Source organism: Falco peregrinus, chromosome 1 (assembly GCF_023634155.1).
Source record: "Falco peregrinus isolate bFalPer1 chromosome 1, bFalPer1.pri, whole genome shotgun sequence".
Classification (NCBI taxonomy): domain Eukaryota; kingdom Metazoa; phylum Chordata; class Aves; order Falconiformes; family Falconidae; genus Falco; species Falco peregrinus.
Genome location: NC_073721.1, coordinates 112,546,024 through 112,571,224, shown reverse-complemented (window position 1 = coordinate 112,571,224; position 25,201 = coordinate 112,546,024). Strand labels below are relative to the sequence as shown.

General features: G+C 42.4%; 1 protein-coding gene across 1 annotated transcript in view; it reads right to left on the bottom strand.

Moving 5' to 3' along the window:
- The window catches only part of RFX7 (regulatory factor X7), a 48,322-nt gene that overhangs the window by 7,000 nt on the left and 16,121 nt on the right, over positions 1-25,201 (bottom strand). The window contains exons 2-7 of the mRNA XM_055808747.1: positions 19,097-19,130; positions 10,698-10,780; positions 9,772-9,894; positions 3,846-3,962; positions 1,885-1,969; positions 1,017-1,224 (exon numbers count right to left, since the gene is read on the bottom strand). Coding sequence (XP_055664722.1) covers positions 1,017-1,224; positions 1,885-1,969; positions 3,846-3,962; positions 9,772-9,894; positions 10,698-10,780; positions 19,097-19,130 — 650 coding nt within the window. The remainder of the gene's footprint in view (positions 1-1,016; positions 1,225-1,884; positions 1,970-3,845; positions 3,963-9,771; positions 9,895-10,697; positions 10,781-19,096; positions 19,131-25,201) is intronic.

Below are 25,201 nucleotides of genomic sequence, written 5' to 3'. Positions count from 1 at the left end.
CACTGCCACCTGTCAGTTCCAGGTTGCAATAAAAGGAAGAGCTGGAAGGAGAAAGAACGTGATCTAAATGGGATCACCCCAACCTACAGCCCTGACCACCAGTTTCCATTTGAAATCACCTGCCTCAAGTCAAGAGATCTGCCTTGATCTAAACACATTTTGCTTGACAGGCCTGGGCAGAACTCCCCAGAGGGAAGTCTGGGGAGCACGTTGTGCACCTGCACTTCTCATCCTTCGTTTTTTGTAATTTACTCCATCCACAGCCATAGAAAACCCACTTTAAATGATTAAGTGACTGATTTTGAGCATGAAGAGGGAAACAGAACACAAAAATGTACAACCAACCTAGAGACCAAACAGAACAGGAATTCAGTCTGATGTAGCAGAATACAAAATAACCCTTCCTCTTTACCTCAGTCTTTAATGAAGATTTGAAATCCAGTGCTGGAATCTCAGTCACACAACTGCCCCTGGAGAACGCCCCTCAAGCCCTTATTTCTAATGGGATCAACAGCAGCAGCAGTTGACATACTTGTACTACCTGACACTGATCAAACACCTCAGGAGAATCTGCACCTGACACCAGAAATGCCATAAGAAAATCTGCTCTTGAAAGAAAATGAAGACAGACAATTGTTTCTAAATTAGGGCAAGTTATCAGACAGAAACACAGCTACACCAGCAGTCTGTCTACAAACAAGCACAGCACCAGCACCGAATTCCTAATCTAGCAAACAGCACAATTACTCACATGCCCTGAAGTGCTTTAAAAGACCAGGGTCCTCAGTGGAGGAACAGGAGGATCACACATTAAACCGAGACCCAAGCTTATTTTAGCTCTCTTCACCTAGACTACCAGCAAAAAAATTAGTTTGCTGCAACGTGGACTAAAATCACGTAAATGTATGCTCAAATGCTCAGTCGGTGTTTAAAGTATGTCCTGATGTGCTTTCTCAAACCAAGATATTATCAAAAAAAAATCCCCTATTACACTGATTCAACACTTATCTCATTACCTGCCGGTGCCCCTGCCATTACTGTTAAAGCTGCCATTGACTTGGTACCGATATAGTGACTTTTTACAAGGAAACGAGCCAATTCCAAGACTGTATCAAAAGGCTGGCTCAGCACTTTCTGCGCCCATTCACAAACCAGCCGGCAGGCTGCAGAGACGACTTCCTCATCAGCACTTTGCAGCTGCCCAGTCGGCTCTGCCCCATCCAACTAAAACAAACAAACAAGGAAAGGTTAATTATGAAGGGTCATTAAGGCATTAAAACAAAAATAGAGAGCAAATGATGATCAGAAACACATAAAAAGTATGTTCGCAGTTTTTCATTAAATTGGGAGAATGAGATCACATCATCAGTATCATTCAAAATTAATGTCTTAACATTAATCTACTGGTTGTTTCCAAAGGCATTATATGGAGCTGATATTTCTGGAAGAAAATTGCAGTGACGATCCTATTATCTAGACCACCACCAACTGATGCTGTCTGCATCCAGAGTCTTGTCAGCTCAGCAGCCACTGTCACCCAGGAACTGCTTCTTTCACTGGGGTTCCTCTTCCCTAGCATTGACTTTTATTTAAAAAAAACAATACAGTAAACCCAAACCAGAATCAGTTAGACAGATATAGCTTGTGGGTAGCAACACTGTGAAACTCTGCTTCACCTCCTCAATTATTGTTTCCTTCATAGCACTGCAATTCGTTCCAAGTATTACAGAAAAACATCAAACTGGTTCAGAATATAAGTATCATAAAGAAAAATCTTAAAAACTACACAGCTCTTCACTTCGTTTTGAAAACTTGGGACAGGAAAACAGCATAATAAATGTTAAGTTGCAGAAAGATATGTAAATACACAAGTATATATCATACCCCATCTCCAGTTTTATGAAAGTCAAGGTTGGGCAGTGTTGGCATATGCACAAAAGCCTTCTTCCTCAGTCCACTGTAGCAATATGTGAACAAGAATTAAGGTCTAAATTGTCTGCCTGTCAGTGGGGGACAGCAGGGAAGGGAAGAAATTCCTGCGATAGCCCTCATAAGCTTTAAAGCAAACTCAACAACTCATAAGCAAACTCAACAACATTAATTCAACAAAAATTAACATCGTCTCTCACAGCCAGCAGAACCAAGAGCCTACAGACTGCTGCCTTCTTGGACAGGTCATGGGGCTTCTCCATCTACCCAGAGGAGCAAGTGAGGCTGGGCCTAAAGAGTTTCGTTTGATGAACCACTAAACCATGCCAAGTAGTTTCAATTAGTTACTCAATATTTAAATAATGAACATGAATTTGAACTACACTCTCTTCCTAAATCAGGCCCAAAAGAAGACTGAGAATGCATGTGTAAAAGTTAATCACCATTAAAAAATGTGTTTCCAAATTTAGGGTTTACTTTATTATAAGTTGGGTTTCAAATTTAGGTTTTACTTTATTGTGAGTTGTTCTTTTTTGGCTCTTTGACAAGTTTCCTGACATTTTCTTCTCCTAAGGGACTTCCACAAAGTGAAGAAGTTCCCCATGACAAGATAAAGTGACTGATAAGGACATTTCTTCCTAAGATTTCACACAATTTTTGTGTCTCTCCCCACCCATGATAATTCTTCTATAAAAACATGGACACAAATACCCAGACTCGTTCTTACATTGATCTTATCAAATTAGTACATAACAATATACTCCCTCCTTTACTCTTAGTCACTTGCTTATGGATCTAAAAATCAAACCAGCCTTTTTTCCTCTCCACAGCATTACTCTGGGAGTTCACATACATTGTCTCTTCTCTGTGACACATAAATCCTTTTCAGGATCACTATTTTTTCACATTCTGTAAATATGTCTGTATTTCTCTTTCCTACACCATGGAGTTTGCATTTGCTTGCACTACTTTGGATGGAGCATAATCACAGTAAAATAAATGTAAGGAGGGTAGGTATTAAGGCAAGTGTGAGATAAGGTCACATTTTAATAATTCTGAAATAGCAATTTAGGACTGATAGATACCCCCCTCTAGGTACACTATGACAAGATGCATTTTTTAAAGTTAAGGTTTCTATTAAGTTCACAGTTAAACGGGGTAGTGTTTTTGCACCTCCTCTGGGATGGACTGTTTCCCTAACCCAGGGAAGTGAGCCGATTCCCACTGTGCGCACGGGGAACAAGGCTCTGCAGTCAAGACAGAGACAGCGCTCCCCCACCTGAGCCACTCTCGCCCTCTAACTGCCTTTCCTATCTGAGGAGGTTGGCACCACGCAGTGAAGGAAGCAGTCTCCCTGCTCTGATGGTAGGACAAGACTCGAATTACGCCTTCCAAGTCTGAAGTCAGCTTTTGTGACAACTTCCCAGTTCCCTTTTCTCTTTCCAGAGTACTAATGGTTGAGAAGAGGCAGTCTTACGAAATACCTGTAAGTACCGCTTACAAAGGATCTTTGGCTTTAAAACTAATTTTTTAATTACTGGTGTGCACAAGTATAATACAAAAGCAAGACACGTTCTGATAAGTCTGAGCTGTACTACCAACAAAATATTAGTTACTGCACATATATAAGGCCAGTTCCTCTATTCCAGTATCTCCCTTTGTACTAAACCATAAAACTTCTTTGATTCCTCGCTGCTGTGACAACCAAGCATTAGAACCTATTTAAGTACTTGTTTCCAAAGCTGTATCTTGCAACCTAACACTACCACAATTAGTAATTTTTAAAAGAGCATTGGGAAAGTGTCTGCATTTTTTATTGAACGTTACTTCTACATTTAGCTGGTAGTTAAGCCATAATGACAGATGTTCTCCAGGCAAGTGCAGAAGTTACCGAGAAGCGTTCTAGCAAAGGATATTTTGATTTGCCTCTTGTGCCTAGACGACGGGCCTTCATATTTGGAAAGACATTTTTCATGATCTTTCCAAAGTCAGCAGCACTTAACGGGTGGTAGCCAAGATTGTCACAATAGCTCCTGCAATGAAGAGAAAAAGTGTGAATGGAATCAAAGTTAATACAAGCGGCCAGCCTGCACGCTAGACTTCATCAAAGGTTTTCAAAAGAAAACACTTATACCCAATCCATATTTAGAACCACATTTAACATTAATGAAGCTATCCACAATGAATTGAATGCATTAAAAATGTATAAACAGAGCTATTAATACCATAGTTTTTGCCTTGTTCTCTACTGAGTTCAAAGGCAAGTCATATGGAGACATAACAAGTAGTGGCATTATCTAGAGCACAGTTAAGATTTACTCCACAACTCAGTTCGCAGCATATGTCTCAATTCACTTATTTTAGGACATAATAAAAGCAGGGACATTGTTCTAGGCAGAAGTATGGCTTGAGTGTGGATAGGCCTGAAGTCCTGCAGGAATATTTCAAAAGCAGTAGCTAAGACATTGATCAGCGTCCAGAGAAAGATTTTGCCTACACAACCTCAATTTGACAAGGCTTAACAGAACTAAATGTAATAAAACATACCTTCCTAGGGAACCAGCTTCACCTTTATGGGCGTAACATAAACATGTAGTGAGGACTTAAGTCTTCTTACCACTGTATCACTACTGAATGAGGAGAGCTGCTTAGTTACAGCCATCCTTATATTCATTAACAGTCCTAAATTAACAGGGATTTCAACTGCCTCTGCAAATGTCGACCTTCATGTGACTGAGTATACAACCTTATGATATAGGGGAACAGAGCAACAAAAGGTAATTACTTTGCTAAGTTTGTTTATTCTAGTAAAATGAACGCTTATCTCAAAAACAGCAGAAGGAATTTTGTTTCAACATCCAAGACATTTAAAAAGTATCTCTTCGAGACAGAGAAGAAGAAGAAGAATTGATTTCACTGCTAAATGTGAGTGTTCTGGAAAATCACAAACATATGAAAGCAGAGGAGAAAAAAAAAATCAAGAACTGCTCTGGAAGGTTCACCTGTGCAGCAAGTGCTTAAGGCTGCACAAAGATATGAATGCCCTATTGCTTTCTGTTCAAAAGCCCTGCAGTATTTCACAGATGTTAATGTGCTAAGGCCCCAAAAGTACAGTTACAGCATTCTCATTCAAGTTTACTAAGGTCAGGGGGTCAGCATCAGATAGCAATGACCTCCTTTCCCCTGGAGAAGTCCTACCAGCAATGTACAAAACCAATCTGCCTCTGAAGAGGTGACTGTACACGGCCCCATGTGGGCATCATCAGGAGAGCAGAAAAACAGTAAGAAAGTATGTAGGTATCCTCCACCTGGAGAGCACCACCACAAATGTAATGATTTTGACCATGATAAACAGCAAGATTCATGCTATTTGGTTCTGTCCTTTCCCTGCAAAGCTTGTGTACACCTCCTTTCCCCAGCTACTGAGAGCTCTTGAAACCAGGAGATGCTGCCTACAACCTGGTATAGAGTCAGCCATTAATCTAGGTTTTTATATGGGACACCACGAGGTTTTTATCCAATTTATATATTAACGTCTTTAATTTCAATGCATGTCAGTCACAGAATCTGGATTTGGATATGTCCCTTTGAAGTTATTACAAAGGAATACCTCACCTGCCTCACTGCACCCTCTTAGGAATCAGACATGGCTTTACACGTAACAGATAGATCCCTGTGTGTTTTGTTTTCCCCTTGGCATCTTGTCAGGCTCCAATGGATTTCAACTTTACTCTGAAAATTCCTAACAGGTGGGTCTTTGTCACTTACTGATGCTGATTACAGGACTTTAAGCCTCAACCAGTGTGCAAAGGAGGGCTCTCTGAACGTCTCTACCACAGTCAGCAGTGTTGAGTTTCAGTCAAAGATCATGTCAGCAAAATAAAATTTAAACAATAACCCAGCAAAACAACAGGATTAGGGACCTACCAATCAATCAACTTTAAAGTCAAAGTTACTCTCTCCCTAGGAGAAAATAAATAAATAAAATAAGAAAAAAAAATAATCTGTTCCTCAAGTCTAGCACATCTGTTTCAAGACAATTACTTGCTAGCAGCAAAACACACAGTTACACGGTCCCCTCATATCCATCCTGGCAGCTCCTGCAAGCTTGTGATTTCTGAGCTATTATTATTATCATCATGTAATTTCAGTTTTCAGACAGATCATCCCATATGGCCCCTCCTCCTCCTGGCTCAGCCGAGAACCCTCCGTGTCCATCTGTGGTCTCTCATTGACTTGACAACACATACCAGGAGTCTCTTCCCTGAAGCTCTTCTCTCTGCTACTTGCACTCTTGGCACATTGCTGAGCCCAGGAGCTGTTTTGCTTATTTGAAGGGTGGGTGGGAAATAGATGGGGGGAGGGAAGGTTTACACAGAGACAGGAATGAAAATGAACATGCAGTTGCTTATGTTCCTTTGTACAGAGCTCCCCTACAAGATAAGGAAAAAAGGCTTTTTATTTTCCTGTAACGTCCTCAAATCAAATGTACTGAAGATATAAAATACACTGGGAGCATACCTGAATTAAACCACGCACACAAAAAAAACCTAGCCAAAAAGCCAATGAAGACAGGTCAGGCTATGCATCCCAGCCATGGGCAGAAAACCCACTACAAACAGCAAATGATAAAGAATCCACTGCATGAAACAAAACAAAGATCTTGGCTTATCCAATCTAGCAGAACAACTGGTCTCTAAAAATGGGTTAGAGCTAAGAACCTTAGGAAGAGGTAGGTTCTCATTAAGGTGATGAACAACGCTGGCACAGAAATTAGTCCAAAAAATCAGGTAGGATGGAATCCAGATGGCTGAAAATCATTAGAGAAATGAAATTGCAAGTCAGACTCCCAAAAGCAGTAGCAGAGGTGGGAAACAACTATTTTAAATGGAGTTTGATTGGCTTTTAGAAGGAATACAGGTTGTTGCTTGAGAGAGGACTGGACTTTACAACACAATAGGTCCCATCCTGTTCCTGTCAGGGAGTTTTATTCAAAAACTCTGGTTAAGTGCTATCAAATAAGATTAGTATATGTCTTATTTAACAGACATGGTATTCCTATACCTACCGCCCTCTTCTGTGCTAGCTTCTTCTAACTTGTTGGTTAACATTCTTAACACTTAGCGCACATAATCTACGCATCAGGTGGCATCAAGTAGCCCAGCAGCCAGTAAAGCAAGGATTAATGATTTACAGACTAAAGGAAAGAGATATGGCATGACTCAAAGACCTCCTAATCCACATTAATCGTATCAAGTGAATCTTCAGGGCACCAGACTTAAAAGACTTTCTTTCCTTGTGTCACTGCAGTAGAAGCAAGATAAGAGGAGCCAAGTGTTTACTGAAGGCTCAACAAATAATTTTGTGGGCAAACAGGGATTTTGTCTGCATAAGTACCGCAGGACTGCACTTAAGACTCAAAATCTTAATTCTCTCAACTCAGCTAAACCTACACCCAGTTGCCTCCAGAAGGGTGTTTACTAATAAGAAGACACCCAAGCAAAACCGACTTACAAGAAAATATTGAAAGGATTTGACGGGTAGCAGCATCCACTTTCTGCAGGCTAGATAACACATCAGGCAGCTTCCCATGAGTTCCCACAATATTTTCCAGTCTGTATGTCCCCATAACTCCCAAAGGAAGCTGGCAGAAGAACCATGTGTGCCAACAGAAACACAGCTTCTTACAGCCCAATGTCTTCTGTCAGTGCAAGCAGCAGCGCAGCACCAAGAGAGAACTAGTTATTACCTCCTTTCTGAAATTCAGCTGCAAACTCTCAACCTTCCCAAGTGCTACTGCCTTCTGTCATGATGCATTTTTCATTTATTTTATCCTTTTCAAAAGAGAGATGAATCCATTCACTTTTATCCAGTTACAGACGTGAATTCACAATTAAATAGAAGAGTAAGAAAATATAAAGAGTCACTGTGTTGTATAAACTCAGCAAGAAGAGGCTGCTGAAACATGGAGGAACTGGAAGCACTACCAACACTTGCCAACGGTAGACTTGTGTGGAGTGCAAGCTTCCGTCTTTCCCTCTTCATAGGAAAAACCCCCCACCAAAACACCACATGAAAGGTGATGCAGAAGCCCAGTAGTTTTGGCAAGATTTATTTTGATGAAAATTTCCAGCAGGAATTGAGATGTTGGTATGATGCGGCAGTCTTCTGAAGCCTTGCTATGGATTTATATGTACAGAGTGCACAAGCTTGCTCACTGTGAGCTCATGCAACATCTATCTTTGCACACAGAGGAGAGAAACGCTACCTTGTTAATATGACAGAAGTGAGTTTTGAGAGGTCTCAACACCCTTAGGTAAAGAAAAATGACGTACCAAAACTAACCCTTATGTATTTGTATGCCTGTTACCCACCTCCCACTCGAAGACTACTTTTCCTTTGGTGTGCAAGAATAACTCAGGAAAATATTCAAAGAAACTGAATGTTTTAAAAACAGAACAGATGCTTTCAAAGGAGAACAGATTCCAAACATTTGATATTTTCCTGAATATTTGCTTACCACCCTTATTTTGTTAGGGGAAAAAATACAATACACAAATACTTGATGCAGCTACATACAAAAGCCATCCAAATTTCACACTCCACAATCTGTAGATGATGATTTTTCTGGGCATCTGCAGCTTGGCACAGCATGGAAGCCAAGCAGATTTGTTGCTGAAGCAGGCCATAAATTATTTAATAAGAAATATATTTAAGAATAACGCTTCCATCTCTCTCCCGCACAGCAGCTGCCGCTGTTGCTGTGTCTGCGCGAGCGGCTGCTGCTCGGGGATTGGCCACCCCGGCACGTCTGTGCCATTGGCTCTATTTCCAGGCTGCGTCATCGCTCCGGTCCATGGCCAGATTTCAGAAATAGGTGTGTGCATGTTTATCAACCCCAGGCAAGCGAATGCCATCATGTTTCAGCTCACTCAGAGTAAAAAAAACTTGACCAGAGAGAGTTAATTAAAAGGAGGTATTTGCAGAAGGCAACCCTGCAATAACAGTTACTGATTGGGGCTGAATCCTGTAGGCACTTAGGAGGTGAAGGGATTCAGCTGGCTGCAAATTACTGTAATCGGTCAGATTATGGAAATATTCATACTAGATCATAAATCTGTTATTCATCTTCAGGCAACTGGGCTAAGGATGATTATTTCCCCCCCCTCCTCCGTGGGGAATGTTCCGCAAATGAATTCAAATCCAACTTCCCATCAGACAGCTCCCTCTCCCTTGCTTCTAATCGCTTTCTTGTTACATGGTAGCTTTGAGACCTGACAACACAGACTCGCAGTGGCCTTGGTTACTGCTTTCATACATATTCAGATATATTGTGCCTCTGTAGAAATCAGGTTTGCTGCAGGAAGGTCCAATATTTATGCATTATTATGGAACGAAAGATGTTATCGGCTAGGTCTTATGTGCAAAATAGCTGCATTTCCAGAAGGCACAATTCCACCCCTAATCCTTGTTAAGGCAGACATACACGTGTGTATATACAAGCAGACCAACATGTACTGTAAAGCAGTAATTGGTGCTTTTTACCTGTGCCGCTTTGCCCACAAAACAAAAACCAATATTCATACAGATATTTACTTGTTAAGAAATACTTGCACTTTTCCTTCAGCATATGTAATGCACAATTTAAACATCACAGTCTTATCTCCAGCAGCAGAATACAATTCCCCTCACTGTAACTAGTACGTTCCCAGGTATGTTAGTACGTAGGGCCTTTTTCTGCTCTGTGCACTTGTACATCATGGAGTGGTTTTAGAGTCGGTGTCACAGAACTATCCATACTGGCTAAAGCCACACGCGTAGATCCAGTTTGGAAGCACTCACTTGTATTCATCATAAACCTCCTGCTTGGGAAGGGATGTCTCGGGGTGCTCCTCCAAGGTGTTCCGTATCCACGAGAAGGCGTGCATCTGCTGGGCACGGCTGGACGACATGGAGATCTGATCGCTAGTGAAAGAAGAAGCAGTGCCAATGAAGACCGCTCCATAGCTCCTCCTCACTTACAAGACTAATAATTGTCTGGCTACACACGTTAAGAAACACCAGCAACAACGAGGACCAGTATCTCACACAATTAGCTATTCCTCAAGACAGTGGCAGCTGTTAGCTCCCTTTTTCCTCCACAATTTAAGAGACTCCACGCTTCGGTTCCTGATGGATACACAGCCACGCATACACAGTGATGGGTGAGAGTTCACCTACTTCCCCCGCTCTTAAATGTATTGTTCCTTACTAGACCACCTCCAGGCTTCTGCCCACTCTGTTTGCCAGCTGCCCTTTGGAAACACCCGACTTTCCCAGCAGATGCTCAGTGCTTCCTGTAGGCACCTGCCTGCCTATACCTACTGGGAACATATACCAAGTTTGCGATGCTGTGACCTGCAGGTTGGTTTTCTAGACCTCCCCTTAGTCAAACAAATGTTACCTGGAAATACCATTAGTTCCTTCTTTCCCTCACCATCACATTTGTGTTGCTGTATCATCATTTCCCACATAAAAAGCAAAGGAATGATTACACTTTCTCTGGGGACTCTTGCATTTTAGGAGATTCATATTTGCAAGCTATTCGGGCACTAAAAATTCCAAAGTTTAAATAAATAAATAAATAAAATTCTTCAGGAAATGAAGAGTCCTTAATGCTTCATAAAGACTGCTTCTGCTACCAAACAGAATGGTTCCTCAGCAGGTAAGCGCCACAAGAAGTAAGTTTTCAGTACTAGCTGCTCATGTTTACACACTCACACACGTACCTTTTATCTCCATTGTTGGGACCCGAAGGCAGCTGAAGGTAGAGGTAGAGTTTCTCTAGGTCTGTAAACTTCTCAACTTCTTGCTAGATAACAAAGGTGTTTTGGTTTAAAAAAAAAAACAGAAGGGCAGGGGAAGGCAGGGGGAGAAAAAGCAAACAACAGGAGTTGAGCTTGACAGCTAAAATCTGTCACCTGACAGTGTATTCCTAAATAATATAAACAAAATATTTACTATGTGAAAGAATGTGACTGTGAGCGCTCTGAGCCTAGAAACATAATTTTCTATTTTATTTGCACACCATTACACACTAGAAAGCACATATCACCATTACAAAATTCACATGCAACAAAAGCAGAATCTGGAAAAACGTCAATAACAGATCACTTCTGTAACCAGGCATGTAACATGAACACTTTTATCTTCTCAGAGCACGCATGATAATAACTGCAGACCCAGATTCTAAAAAAGCAAACACTGCTGACACAAGGAATGTTCATTAGAGTCCAGTTCCCACCTCTGAGAACACAGTGTCAAAAAACAGCTATGCTGTAACAAAATGTCATGGCAGATCTGATCCTGTGATCCACTATGTAGTGAAAGTTAAGCGTCAAACTTCAATGAAGACATTTTAAAATCTACCTATACACCTATGTATTTTTTTGTTTCCTTTGGGAATCAGAGTTATTGAACAGGTACTAAAGACAAGACATTCAGTTAACATGAATCTCAGTGATGCTAGATGACTCCTCTGGAGGATACCAGCTGAGGACCAGACACAAGGGGGAGTTTTACCCGGTGTATGCAAACAGCGATGGCTACATAAAAACTAGCTTTTGGTCACCTGAAACCAGCTACATGGACTTAGCGATACTAGGAAAATCAGTTGTGTTAACATGCTCAGCCCTGCTCAGCAGCAGTGCAAGTAAAGCCATGCACCAAGGAGCAAAAGGGTCTTCCTTCCAGATGCTGCAGAAGCAACGCGTGAGGTGGTGCACCATCTGTGCAGAGTCAAAGACTCACACGATCTCTTTTTAAGTCAGAATACAGCTCTTGGATTACAGTTAATTTACTGGTGTCTCACTGCCAATATAACCTTTTGAAAAAGAAGAGAGTGGGACCAGCAAGTAGTGAGACCTGGCAGTTTACTTAAGCAACAAGCAGAACAGAGAGCTAAAAACCTAAACCTTCACTTCAAACTGGGGCTCCCCACTCGACCCGATCACGTCCAGATCCTCCTCACTTCAGCTGGCACACAATTAGCAGCAGCGCTGGTGAGAGGTGAGCTCCTGCTTCCCCTCTGCTGGCTTTGTGCCCAACAGGCAGGTCCCCTCCCTGACCCCAGGCTCCAGGCGAGGACCAGCAGGACATGCTGCATGGGGAAGGACACCAGGAGAGCACGGGGGCTCTTTAATCCCTGCTGTCTAAACCCACCACAAAACTGGGCCACCAGCGATGCAACAGACCTTCTCAGAGCCAAGAGAAACACTTTCAGCAGCAGCCAGGTAACAGACACTGGATTTGTTGCTTTCATAAGCTGCAGCAAACCACAACATTTGGGGTGTTAAATCTGCTCACACTGATTTCTGTGTGGCTCTACAGCAGCTTACACAGCAGTGATCCTCAGACCAAATATCCAGAAAGATATTTCTTAATGGGTCCATTTTGTCAAATTCTCTGTTCTTCCTTTCCTGCATAAATCACAGCATTTGGACTGTTGGGTTTTCCTTTAACAAAGCCATTATTGAAAAGATCGATATTATTCAAAGAAATAATTTACAGAAAATTAGCTATTTATTTATGACGAGATGGAAATTTACAGCTGCAAGAAAATTTGCACTTATTAGACCTCCTCTTCTTCAAGGAACTTGGCTGCTTTTTGTTTCAAACAGCAAATGCCAAAGCAGCACACCAAAGGGCACAGTTCGGGTAAGATCCCCTTGCATGGTGAGCGCTAATCTGTGCGGCAAAAGCATCCCAGGAAAAACACAAAATGCTCCTGACAACTCTGACACCAAGGTGGAAGACACCACTCAACTCTCACTTCCAAGCCTTATGTGCCAGAGCACAACACAAAGGGCGAGGTTTTAGAAGAAATGTTGCATCTTTCATCAAAATAGACTGAAGTAGCATGAGGGCCCACTGCAGCTGAAGCATCTGCTGTGTCCTGGCAAAAGCGGCTGTGTGGAAGGGCCCTGCCTGACTTGCAGAAGGTCTGCTACACAGGCCCTGTCTGTCAAACCCCCTTAACTGAAAAAAAAACAAAAAACAACCACACCAAAAAACCAAAACAAACAAAAAAAACCCTACAAAAAAAACCAAACCAAAACCTAACAATGTTAGAGAAAAAAATTTGACCAGGATCATGTTAGCAGAGCCTTTTCCAAAGGATGCAAGCGAGCCAGCGACTGCCCAGCAAAACCGCATCCCTAGAGCTAAGGCAGCTGAGGATTACAGCTTTGTCACAACCTCAGCATCAGCAGCTGGCCAGTGATGTTGTTTCAAGTTTTCATTCAAAACCCACTCTTCCTCACGCCACTGCCCCCAGGCAGTGCTTTCTGCACAACTCCTCCAGCTTCCATCAGTGGCTGCACAGACATCCTGGGGAGGAAGAACTGCCTCAAAGCAGGAGAGGTAACACGCAGCCAGGAGTCACAGGCAGTTCACAGAGGTAATGCTACCTGGGCGATAATTAGATAAACCTAAGCTAATTAGATGAGACTGAATCTCTTTACAGAAAATCATCTTTGAACTGAAGAAGCAGCAGCGAAGAGATGGAGTGTGACAGTCAGTGCAAGTAGATTCAGGAAACAATGTTTTGTTTAGTTTAAAAAATTTGTTAAACACTGTTTTGTTTAGGCTGTTTTCTCTAAACATTTCTAAAACTCTCAAAACTTGCTTTAGAACCTCGGTAAAAACAATCTCCTCTTCAACCCCAGCTGACCTCCACCAGCTCTCAGTGCTAAAGGTCTGGTGAATTCAGCAATAACTCTGTTACTGCAACTGTTCACAAAGTACCAAAACTTCCAAACTCCTTAATGCAATCAGAACAGAATTTGAGAAAGTGGAGGAATGTTTCAGCTGCCCTACTGACTACTGACAAGGAAGAAGATTCATTCATCCTGAGTTTTTCCTTTGTGCTAAGTTGGATGCATATGGAAATTAATAAAAAGAAACAAGAACACAAAATACACTGTAAATTTTCTCCACCACCACCTCCCAAGAAGATCAATAGAGTGGAAAAAATAGGCCAATAGACTGGAGAAGAGTCACAGCATAAAAAGGAAGACTGTGATGCCAGCATCATCTTGGACAAATTCCCCCTTGTACGTAGCCCATTAAAGCTTATGCTACAGTAGTTTTAAAACCCATACAGAATGTAAAGTGTCTGGGGAATCCTTTTCCGCTACTTGAAAGGATCTCAGTAAAAATTGTGCTTGAAGTTTCCTGACCTTGATTGACTGGTTCTATCAAATCAGATGAAGACTGTTTAATTCTCCAAAGGCTATTTATAAACCCTGTTTCTTGAAGCTGCATTAGAAAAATGCATGAGCATGCTGAACTGCGTGCAGGACCGAGGTGTAAAGCCATCACAAAGCACCACCTCTGTTACGTCTTCACACGTTGCATTTGTATCTCCTGTAATTGAAACCATATTAAATAAAGGAAGATTCAGTGAAGGTGGGGAACAAGCAGTGTTCATACTTATTTTCACAACTTGACTCCAGTTTAACCAAAAATACATTAAATACTTAAGATATCCAAGTACTCTTAGATTCTGAGACAGAAAAACTAAGAACAAAGAATTAGAAACCTCAAGTCACAGCTAAGCAAAGACTTTTTGTCTTACATTATAAAGGAGCAGAAATCTCCAGTATTTTTGTTTTGACAGTTACCAAATATAGATAATTCACTAAAGAAATGCACAAAATATGTAACAAACTAATTAACCAGCAATCTATTTATATTGACGTTATTAGTGGCCGCATAGATCTGCTCAGAATGAATCTGTCCTTTTGCTGCCTAATACAGAAAGAGAACAAAGATCTCTTAGGAACAGACGCAACTTTCTTTTTCATTCTAACAGGCATTTTGATTGAGCAAATAAATAGCTGTGAAATAAACCAGGATGGCCAAAATGTTGTGGGGTTTGTTTTCTTCTTTTTTTTTTTTTTTTAAATGACAATAGCAGGTTTTGACATCTGGTTTCATTCTGAGAGACATTAACTAGACACTGAAACTTTTTTCAGCACAAAAAGACAAAGATCAGTTCAACACAGAATGTGGTGAAGGACTTAATCTGCGTTACAGATAACATGAGTTTATTCATGTTCCTGCTTGAACCAGAGAACCTAGAGATGTTAATGTCAGCCTCCAGAATCACAGAATATCATTTTAAGGTGTCCTGACCTTGGTGGACTGGCTCTCTCTACATGGTTTTCTCTGACTGCTGATCTACTGCCAGGTCACAAACGTCACTGAAGTTTCATCCTAAAGTTGTCAAAAGGAATTACTACCATGGGAAAACTCCACGGAACGTGCTTTTTTCTGGATCGTTTTAAAGAAGAAAGTATTTAGTCAGGCCAAACTTTTAAAAAGATCGAGAAAGAATATACTAGGAACAATTAGCAGAGTTACAATTTCTGTAACAAACACAGTGACAAATGGCACCCAGATTTGAACTACTTCATATTTCCACAGCGAAGGCAGAATTACAGGTTATTTCTGTCCCCAAGTTCTGGCGAAGAGGAGCCGAAGGCCAGGGGCACTGCTGCAAGGTTTCTGCAAGACTACTATTTTAGAGAGCATGGACTGATTTTAATACTTCTTTCCATATTTTCAGTATGTATAGATGGCTATACTCTTAATACAAGTAAAAAAGGCTATGCCAATGACAATGTCATTTGCACCTACTGGCAGACTGGTTCTAAAACTTGTCATACTTCCACAGAACAAACATTTATTATTTAACAACCAGACTAAGAATAGCAAAGCAGTCAAGCAATCATCTCCCCACTTTATGAACAGAGAAATAAGAAGCAAAGGTTAAGTAATTTGCTCAAGGTCAGATGGTTTGTTGGAAATACTATCAGGACAGAAATAGCCAATACTTGAAAGAGAACCTAATGTTCTAAAAAGCTGCTAATAAATATATTTGATATGTTTTATCTGAACAGAAGCTGAAACTTATTTCAGGTGCTAGATATTCCAAACGAGCCCTAAAAACACATGGCAGCTTTGTACTGACAGTGTCCAAGCACAGCTGCCAGCGCTTCACAGAGCTTCTGCCTTTCTGCTGTAGGGCCAAAAAAGACAAGTGACAAGCTACCACCTTCTCCGTAGCAGGACCAAGGCACATTGCTTCAACAGATCTTACACACTGCTGCTTCCCACACTGTAACTGCTCCAGCCACGAGCAGCTTTGGTTTTCGTGGCCATCGATCCAGCATGCTCACCAGCACTGATCTCTTTTCAGAGGACTACCGAAAAAAACCTTAACCTTCTTGCCGAGTGATTATATGGAGCGTATCATTTTAAAAATCGGGTTCAAGAGTTCACTTAGTGTGTGGCAACAAATATAAAAAGCAAAGTCATAAGAGAATCTACTGCTAGACATGTTTACTATAGTTAAAAAGATGTTATAATGAATTTTTAATGGCTGTTTACACCACAATTCTTGCTAATTATCCTTTTTTGGATTGCAGAGTATACAATGATTTTCTTATGATCTTCCAGAAACTGACAGTATGTCAGAATGTAAGTGGTGAAGTGCCACAAGTACAAGGCAGATAACTTCGGTCTCTTACATGAGTAATGGCAGTCCCAGTGCCCTCAGACTAGCTGTTGGCTGTAGTCCTCTGCTGCTAGCTGCCTCCGCAACAGACCTGTGCCATCACCTCTGTTTCTTCTTCCTGTTTCTCTCTGTCTTGCTACCCTGTGTTGAACTAGGCAGTCTATGTGCTGAAGAGCATTTGTGGGGCTCTTCACACTGCGGTTGTCACTGGTGCTACCAAACACAAGCAGCAGCAAGTGTTGTCTGACTTTTCTCTGCCGGTGACATTTTTTTTTTTAAGATTGCTAGCAAACCAACTTTAAATGCTTTAAGGTATCATCAGCACCTACCAATATAACCAAAAGCTAGTCCCAGATCTCCTCCTTACAGCACGAAGGGAGACAAGGGACGGACATTGGCGCTTCGTGCCTCCTGAGACTGATTCAAAGGCCCCGAAAAGGTTCTGTCTGACCCAAACACCCGAGAGCATCACTTGAAGGAATGTTCTGACCTGCCCATAAGCTTGGGGTCGGACCCTGCAGCCAGCAGGTATCCCAGTCACAGGACCGCTCTGACAGAGCCAGACACCTTCCACTGAAGGGGCAACCCACTCACCTACCTTCTGCCGGACAAAACTGCCAGGGCTGCAAGGAAGCTCCAAAGATGTTATTCAGAGCTATGTAGTTATGGCCTTTCAGTTGAACACTTTTAGATTCTGCCCTGCAGCTCGCAGCTTTCCAAAAGCACATAAAAATGCAGAAACCATTTTGCCAGAATTCAGCTTAATGTTTATTTCCTGAAACTATTCTGATCTTGGATTTTTCTTTTTTAAACTGCCTGAACAGCATCAAATCTACCTTTGCTAACCTAGAGTAGCCTTCCCACTATTGATGGGACTCCTCTGAACTCCTCAGCAGGGCAGATGAGGCATCTGGAGCAGCAAATTGCACCATCAGGAGACTGCTGCTCTGTTCCAAGTCAAGCTACGGAGACTGCTTTGCATCCAAAAGCATTATTCAAAAAATAGCTTGTCCATCCAATGGACGAGACTACACAAACAAATGGGCTCACACAAACTGATAATCCCCACCGCAGTACCCTAGCTCTGCAAACCTGTGGAATTTAATGCTAGAATTGTCTTAGTGTAATTCCACTTTCTTAAAATGGGTTTCCAAGAAGCAAATGATTGGTTAACCTCCTACTTACTTACTCCCTCTCTGATGCTACTTAGTTACACCTGCCCCACTTCCCATTTTTCACCACAGAAAAACCTGGTGCTAAAAAGTTTTACAAATGCAGTCTTGCAATTCTCCCTTTTGCCACTGAAGGCTCATACAAAAAAAAAAAAAAAAATCTTAAGACACTTGCTTTGCATCCACAAACATCAATGAGGAATTAAGTGGACAAAAATGACATTTTGCATCACTATTTTAGTTGGATGCACCCAAGAATTTTTAAGCATAAGCAAAATTGGGTCCAAAGTTTGTCCGCAATACAACGAGACAGCTTACTTTAAACCTCTTACTGCAATAATTAACACCTTAAGGAAAGGTAATTCAGTGCCATCTGAATTAGCCTTTGATGATGTGACTTTAAGGAGTACTGTTATATAGCTTGGCTGAACAGATTCTATTTGATAGTATCCAGATGGTTGTCTATGTCATCTTTTTATCTTACCCGCTGGTACTTCTGGATGAAATGCCGAAGGTAGAAAGTCAGAATAAGCAGTCCCTTCCAGTCTCAAGATTTATGAACTCAGACTCTGATTTAAAGAAACTTGCAACCTGCTCACTATTAAAAACAAACAAATAACACCTTTTTCTGAGTTAGTGCTATATACTTGCTTCCCAGAAATAATCTTTATCTTTTTAGATCCTGTTATTTTAATGCATGAAGGAAGATGTTTGTTCATTTCAAGGGTTTTCCTCCTTCAAAAAATGATACATCCCTCTGTCCTAAGTAGTGCAACGGAGCTAACAGGACCTGTGGGGTTGCATATTTCTGGGAAGGTTCCTGAGATAGTGTACAACTTTTGAGGACAGCAAGATTAAAAAAAAACCACCAAGCAAACCAACCAAAAAACCCTGGTAATTATGACATCTGCAAGATTTTCACAGACCAGGACATTAGTCTGCCAGGTTTTGTGCAGACATGCAGTTCAATCTGGTTCCTTTCTTAAAATGTAGTACTGGCCACGAGTTAGCTGTTTCAAGGAAACAACAACAAAAGCAATAATCATTAAAGGCCTAAAAAGCAATGGAACTTGAAGACACAATTAGCTTCTTGCATACTCTCATCTATGCAATACATAATCTTGCATTCAATAAAATCATGCTTACAAAAGTAGTATAAGTCAACTTTCCGTGCTGTATCTATACTGACAGTTCTACAAGTGGCAAGCACAGCCTTGCTGCTGGCAATGAGAGGTCAATACCTCCACGGAAAACAAACACCAAACCCACATAATGGATTTTTTTTGGCAATGGGAACTAATTTTGATCACATTTAGTGGTACTTCCTTAAAGTACTGCTAAGGAAAGGCTTCGTAATAGCTGTCAGTCTCTAGAACCATCTGTTTTGGTCTTGCGGTTTATTAAATATTAAAAAGCATTCTGGAGTTGTACTTACCAAAATGCAGTCCACTTTAGATTGTACAGTTTTGCTAGACGTGAGGGAAGAAAGAGAGAATAGAAATCTTGAGTTAATCTAGGCAGCAATGACAAAAATATTAAATATTAGAATTTCTCTCACTGTACTACAGGCTTAATCTCCTACTGTGAAATATCCTGCTAGTCTATGGAAGAATACCCATCCGGCTATTTTTTTGTAATAAATCAGCCCAAACTTCTTAACTGTTTGTTAGAATTCTTGCTGTTTTGCTCTTTATACAAGAACTGCATTTTTTAAAAAATGAAATACCATTGCAACTGGGAGCTATTGTCCCAAGTTGCAGAGCAGCCAAGACGGATGTTGCTACTCTTATGGTAAGCTCTTCCACAAGTCAGATGCATTTTACGTGTTCATCTGTAAACACAATTAACTCCACCACCACCACCACGCTTCAGTAAATCCCACCACTTCAAGGCATTTATTTCTAGCCTTCCAAAGAGCTGCTACAAAACAGACAACTGGTACCCAACTGGCAACTTCGGAGTTTTCCACATTAGTCTCACTACCTCCCAGCTGGCTTATTAAGACAACGTTGGGTGGGGACTGAATTACAAGTATGCCATGAATGACCTCAGTACATGTGCCAAGGAGCGCAAACAGTATGGAACTTATTATACTTCATATAAACACACCCATAAGCAGCTTTTGTGTTTCTTAAGGGTGCTGTATTTCACATGCTTGGCCTGACTACATTAGTTGAAGGACTTTAATCATTGCTCAGACAAGCAGGAGCTTTACCATGCAAAACCCAATAGCCTTTACTGGCGGACACCTACTGAACAAGAACTAAACAACCATTTTTGGAGTTCAGGCAGCCGTTCTTTTCCTAGTAGAATAAAACATAATTCAATCTCCCATTAACACAACAAAACATCTCATTTCCAGTCATTTTACTTTTGCACAGGTGCTACCACATACAAAGACCAAGTAAGGTATCTGATGGATAGACTGAAATCGTAAGCAGCAAGCAAAACAAATGGATCTAGTGTCTGGTGGTGACAGGAACCAAAGCTACTGAACTAGCATCCATGCATCAGATACTCAGTGACAAGAGCTTGTGATCCTGCCGGTTTCAACACCTCATCTTGAAACCAGACGGTCTACAAATCTGTTGTGCAGAAGCTGGTAATACTGATGCCCCTTCCCATACAAGAATTGCATATGCTATATTGACAAAATACAATAGAGAATTTCAACAAGTAAGAACATACAAGTCCACTGAAGTAGCTACATCAGCAGACATCTACTTCAGGTGATGGTGTAGGAGAAGACGACCAGATAAGTAGACACTTGGGAATACCAAGGAGAGAGTAAAGGAAAGCCGTTGAGGATTTATGAGAACAGGGAATGCTAAGGACCACAAAATGGGAGCTTTCCCTTGCCTGGGAGAAGGCATCTACTGTAGCAACTGAAGGGAACCCAAACATCATCTCATTCTTCAAAAACCACCATCTTACTAGCAAAGTCAAAGCACACCAAGCATGAAAACCTCCCGCTGCTCAGAGTCATCACTGCATCCGACCCAAAGCTGACTCAGGCATGCTGACCAAAGTCACGCTGGAACAGACGGCTGCTCCAGCAGCACTTCTTTCACCCTGGACTCCACCTCACTCCACTGCCTCCCACCAGCCCTGTGCTGCTACAGATCCACAGACTCTCCTAAAAGATGATCTTGTGGCAGCAGGCAACAGGGCTTAGGCATATACACCCATTTTTGTACATAAACCTTTTCTATGGCTTCACACGATAGCTTAATGCAGAAAGGAAGCCCTGGGGACAAGGGGATGCAGGCAGCTCAAACTTAGTCCAAATACAGCATCTACTCTACAGCCTTGAAGACGACATTGTGTGCTAGGCTTTTCAGGAGGACACGTTTCAGCCAGCACAGTTTCCCATTCTGCTAGGTTCTGCCGAACAGCACATAAGCACGCCCATTTGCATTAATATTTTCTTCTTGTAAAGAGAAGGAAGCAAGTTGCCAGGAGGCAGCTGGGCAGGAGATCCCTAGAGCTGTCCTTTTATCTCCAAATACCAGTCTGAGTCAGTAAATGTAAACTCTCACATTTAGTTCAGGCTCTTCTGAACTCAGTTCTGAGTGACCTCTGCTCCTACAGCACCGATCAACTGCATTGAGAAGCCGCAGCACAAAAGCAATAATAAAGCCAGGAAACAGAGTTTCTCCGTGTTTCGTTTTCGTCAGCTGGTGGCACAAAAATGATAGTTAAGTTCATGTCCTTCAATCTAGAAGCAGATGTTGTGACATTTTAAAAGGCAAAGGTCCTACAGCTTCAGCAGGGATAAGTGAGATGTCTATTTTAACAGCAATTTTTTTCTCCCTGTATGCTCCCTAATATACTGGGAGGGCACCATTAAAATTTCTTAGTGGTCAACTAAGGCTTCTTTCATCCTAACCGGAGCACAGGTTAACACAGCCTGATTCTATAAAGCCTGCGCCTAATGACATAAACGCTTCTCATTTATCTTCCAGTGGAGTTGATCCATGTCAAAGTCAAGCAACAGTAAGCCTGAGGAACCAGCCCTTTGACTGGGAAGGTACTGGGACAGTGACCTTCTCACAGTCCTGAGCATTGTACAGAAAAGCTCAGTCTGGTGACACTGCAGGACGTATCTCCATCAAGTCAGGAGACAAAGGGCAAGTGACAAAGGTGGCAAAGGAGCAGCGATCCCAGTTACAATGCATTTGCCACTTTTGTTTCACCCCTCTTCTCTCACTAACAGGACAGATGTGTTTTGAAAGCTGAAATTTCATTTACAAATAAAGTTTGCCAAGTGTATCCCTTACCAAATTACTACTGCAATTACAGTAACTGCAACCAGCAATCCCAAGAGCAAGGCTGAACCAGGCCCTACACGGAGCCATTTCTAATATTTGGAGGCCACTACCCACATGCTTTGCTGCATGTCTAGCAACAGCTGCAGCAGAGCACCAGGAGCGAGAGATATTCTCACTAATGAAAATAACTGAATCTATTAGGGACCTGAGCCCATTGGAAAACTAAACTTAGAAACCACACAATAAGCCAACAGTCAGTGTTGCTTCTACCGGAAAGCTGCTCCAGGGGGCTTGCTGTGACTCACCCACACCTAAAAGCACAGCTGACATTACTCTCTTCCACAGCTCTTCACGCTGACAGTGTCCCTTCAGTTAAACTAGTTGACTTCCTTGATCTAAAATTCAATTCAGACTACTACAAGCAGTTTCACCCAGGACAAGAAGGTGCCCTTCTCCAGTTCCGGGGGTAGCTGTCTCTCAGGAGTGATAAAGTTGGCTGCTTCTACAGCTGCCTTGGATTTACCAGCTTGCACCCGATACTGACCCACCACAAGAACCTGGTAGCATAAAATTATGTACCAAAACCTAGCAAAAGAAATAATAATCAATTATTATCACAACCAACGATGAAACATTTGCTCAGTGGATACCACTGTGCAAACTGTTTGAATGTTAAGGCACGCTGAGCGACTCAAGAGGGACACAGCCCCGTCCTACTGTCTGTAGCAGTGCTCCTCAAAAACGTCACCTCCACCCCAACCACCACCAGCCTGGATCAACCTGCTCACCTCTGAAGAACTACCAGAGCCATTCAAAAACCAGAGCCCGGCTTCTACTAATCAGTGAATCAGCAGAGAAAAGGGGGTTTCTCCGCCTGTGGTTCAGAGACACACAGCTGGCTGGCTCCCTGCAAAAGCCACCGTGTTTCATGGAGCCACCCAGCCCCACGCCCTCCATGGGAACACGTGCTGGCTGCTTTGGTCTGCAGCAGACAGCCCTACTAGGAAACCTCCAGCCCATCTCAACTGCCTCAGCTTTTGACTTAAACTTTAGGCCGAAGAACTTCGAGAGCATCTTGAAGGCAACTTGCAAAAGCTGCAGTAATTTAAGCTCCTCAATGCTGAAGTCATTGACAAACTCAGATGGGGAGGGGAGGAAGCCAGACTAAAGCATTTCCTCAAACTGCTCTTCTATCTTACGCCAAAGTATGCATGTCTGCTTTCCCTGACCTAGTTCTGTATTTCTACTCAAAACAGCCCCATTTTAACTGCGCCAGCTTGACATGGGCAGAATGAGGAGTGTGTTCTCTCCTCAGGTGTGCAGCTGGGTTTACTCTGCACTGAAGGAGAGATGGAGGGGAAAAAGCAGGTGGAGAAGACAAAGAGATGAGATATATTTTTTTTTTTTTTTTCTCAAAGCGGCACAAAACCAGATGCTGCCAGCCTTCCCCTAATTAAGCAATATTTTACTTTCAGGAATAGGTAGCTGAACTACACTGAGCAATATGGGACTATCGTGTTACAAGAGGTGGCAGAATTCAGTTGCTCTGAGCACACCGAGTATTTCCTTAATGCTGCAAATAGAAGCAGCCGTATAACCACAAGGGATACGAGAAGCCTTATGCCAGCAAGACCAGAAAGAGGAAGGTGGCCGGGGTGGGTGGGTGGTGTAAACAAAAGCCCTTGAACTTATTAGCTACTGCCTAGTTATCTCTGAGCCATCTCAAAGCCTGCACAGCCATTGAAACTAACCCTTACCAGCTTCTCCACTGCAGCGCGTTCGCTCCCCGTGAAAGCTAGCCGCGTAACAAATACTGGGGGAGCACATGCAGCGTGACATGCTGTACCGACACCCACCCGCTGCAGCACAACACCTGTCCTGGGACACGCTGTGCGGAGGACAACGCTGGCAAAGGGGCTCCTGCTTGTGTCCCCAGGGTGTGTGACAGCAGCACCTCCAGGACGCTGCAGTTCTGCTCAGGCAGGGGACCTCCCAGCCCCAGAAGTCACACGAGACACGGCTCTCCTCATTCAGGCACTAGCAGTGGGCTCAATCCTCAAATGGAGGAAGATGTCCATGATAGCAACAGATCCAGTTCAGCAAAATTCAGGGGACAAGCAGAGCCACAATTTATCCTGCAAAACACTGTAACGGTTTGACGAGGTGGTCAAACCCAGGAAGCCCAGAGTGATTTTTTCATTACTAGTTTCACACCATCAATGAAGCTGCCACAGATACTCTGTATCCCCTGCAGCCCAAGACTGCAAACACTTGCATAAACTGGAACACCCTCCCAAAACCAGCCTCTGTGGCTGTTCCTTGGGCTTGGTACATTTTTGACAGCCTAGGGAAAACGTTATTTCTGCCAAATCCCAATGCAATTTATGAAAAGGAACCACTTTCCATCACTGCTAATAGCTGCCCCATACATCACAAAAACGGGCTACACTGAATCTGACAGCACGGGTTCCCCACTGCAGGGCTCCCAGTTTCCAGCACTGGTGCATTACGTTACATTATTACCTGAGACACAGGATGCAGTAAGAAATGCTGCAATTAGAAAGGAAAACTCCGGTGTATGGTTACTTACCATTGGCACTGTTAGCCAGTTATCTCGGGCGCTAAACCACCTACCCTCTCAGACAAATAATGAAGAAAGGGGAGGTTTATAAAGTTCTACAACAAGCTTTCTTTTGAGAAGGGGAAAAAACAAAACTAAACCAGACCACTTGTAAATTTTCTTTTCTTGAGGGTTCTGCAAAAGACCAGCAACAACTCGGTGCAGTCCCCGCAGAAGAGAAGGGGCTGTTTAGGGCCACAAAACCCTCCCAGCTACCCACTCCCAGCCCGTGCGTACGACCCTAATGCTGTGTAGCCACGCACTGCTGCCCCAGTATTTTTACTGATATTTGAAAACAAGCCTTCTGTATAATAAGGATACCCAAGACAGCAGTTAAGAGCTGTCTGCCAAGGAAGAATTATTTTGGCCACATGACCTTTTAAAAACCACTCAGGTCTGCAACGCCTCCATTCCCCACTGCATCAGTCGCGCCCCCACATAATATCCAAAGGCTGTTTGTCAAAACGGTTTAACAATAGGGTCTACAGGCAGTCTTCAAAAGCTGGTTCTGTGGGATTCAATGCCACATGAGCAGCACTTGCCAGGCCTGCAGCTACCAGGCACAGGAGTTATCTGGATGGTGACAGCACCCAGCAGCTCTTCTTCCTGTGCTGTGTCCTGCTGCCTCTGCCTCTTGCAAAAACCCGGT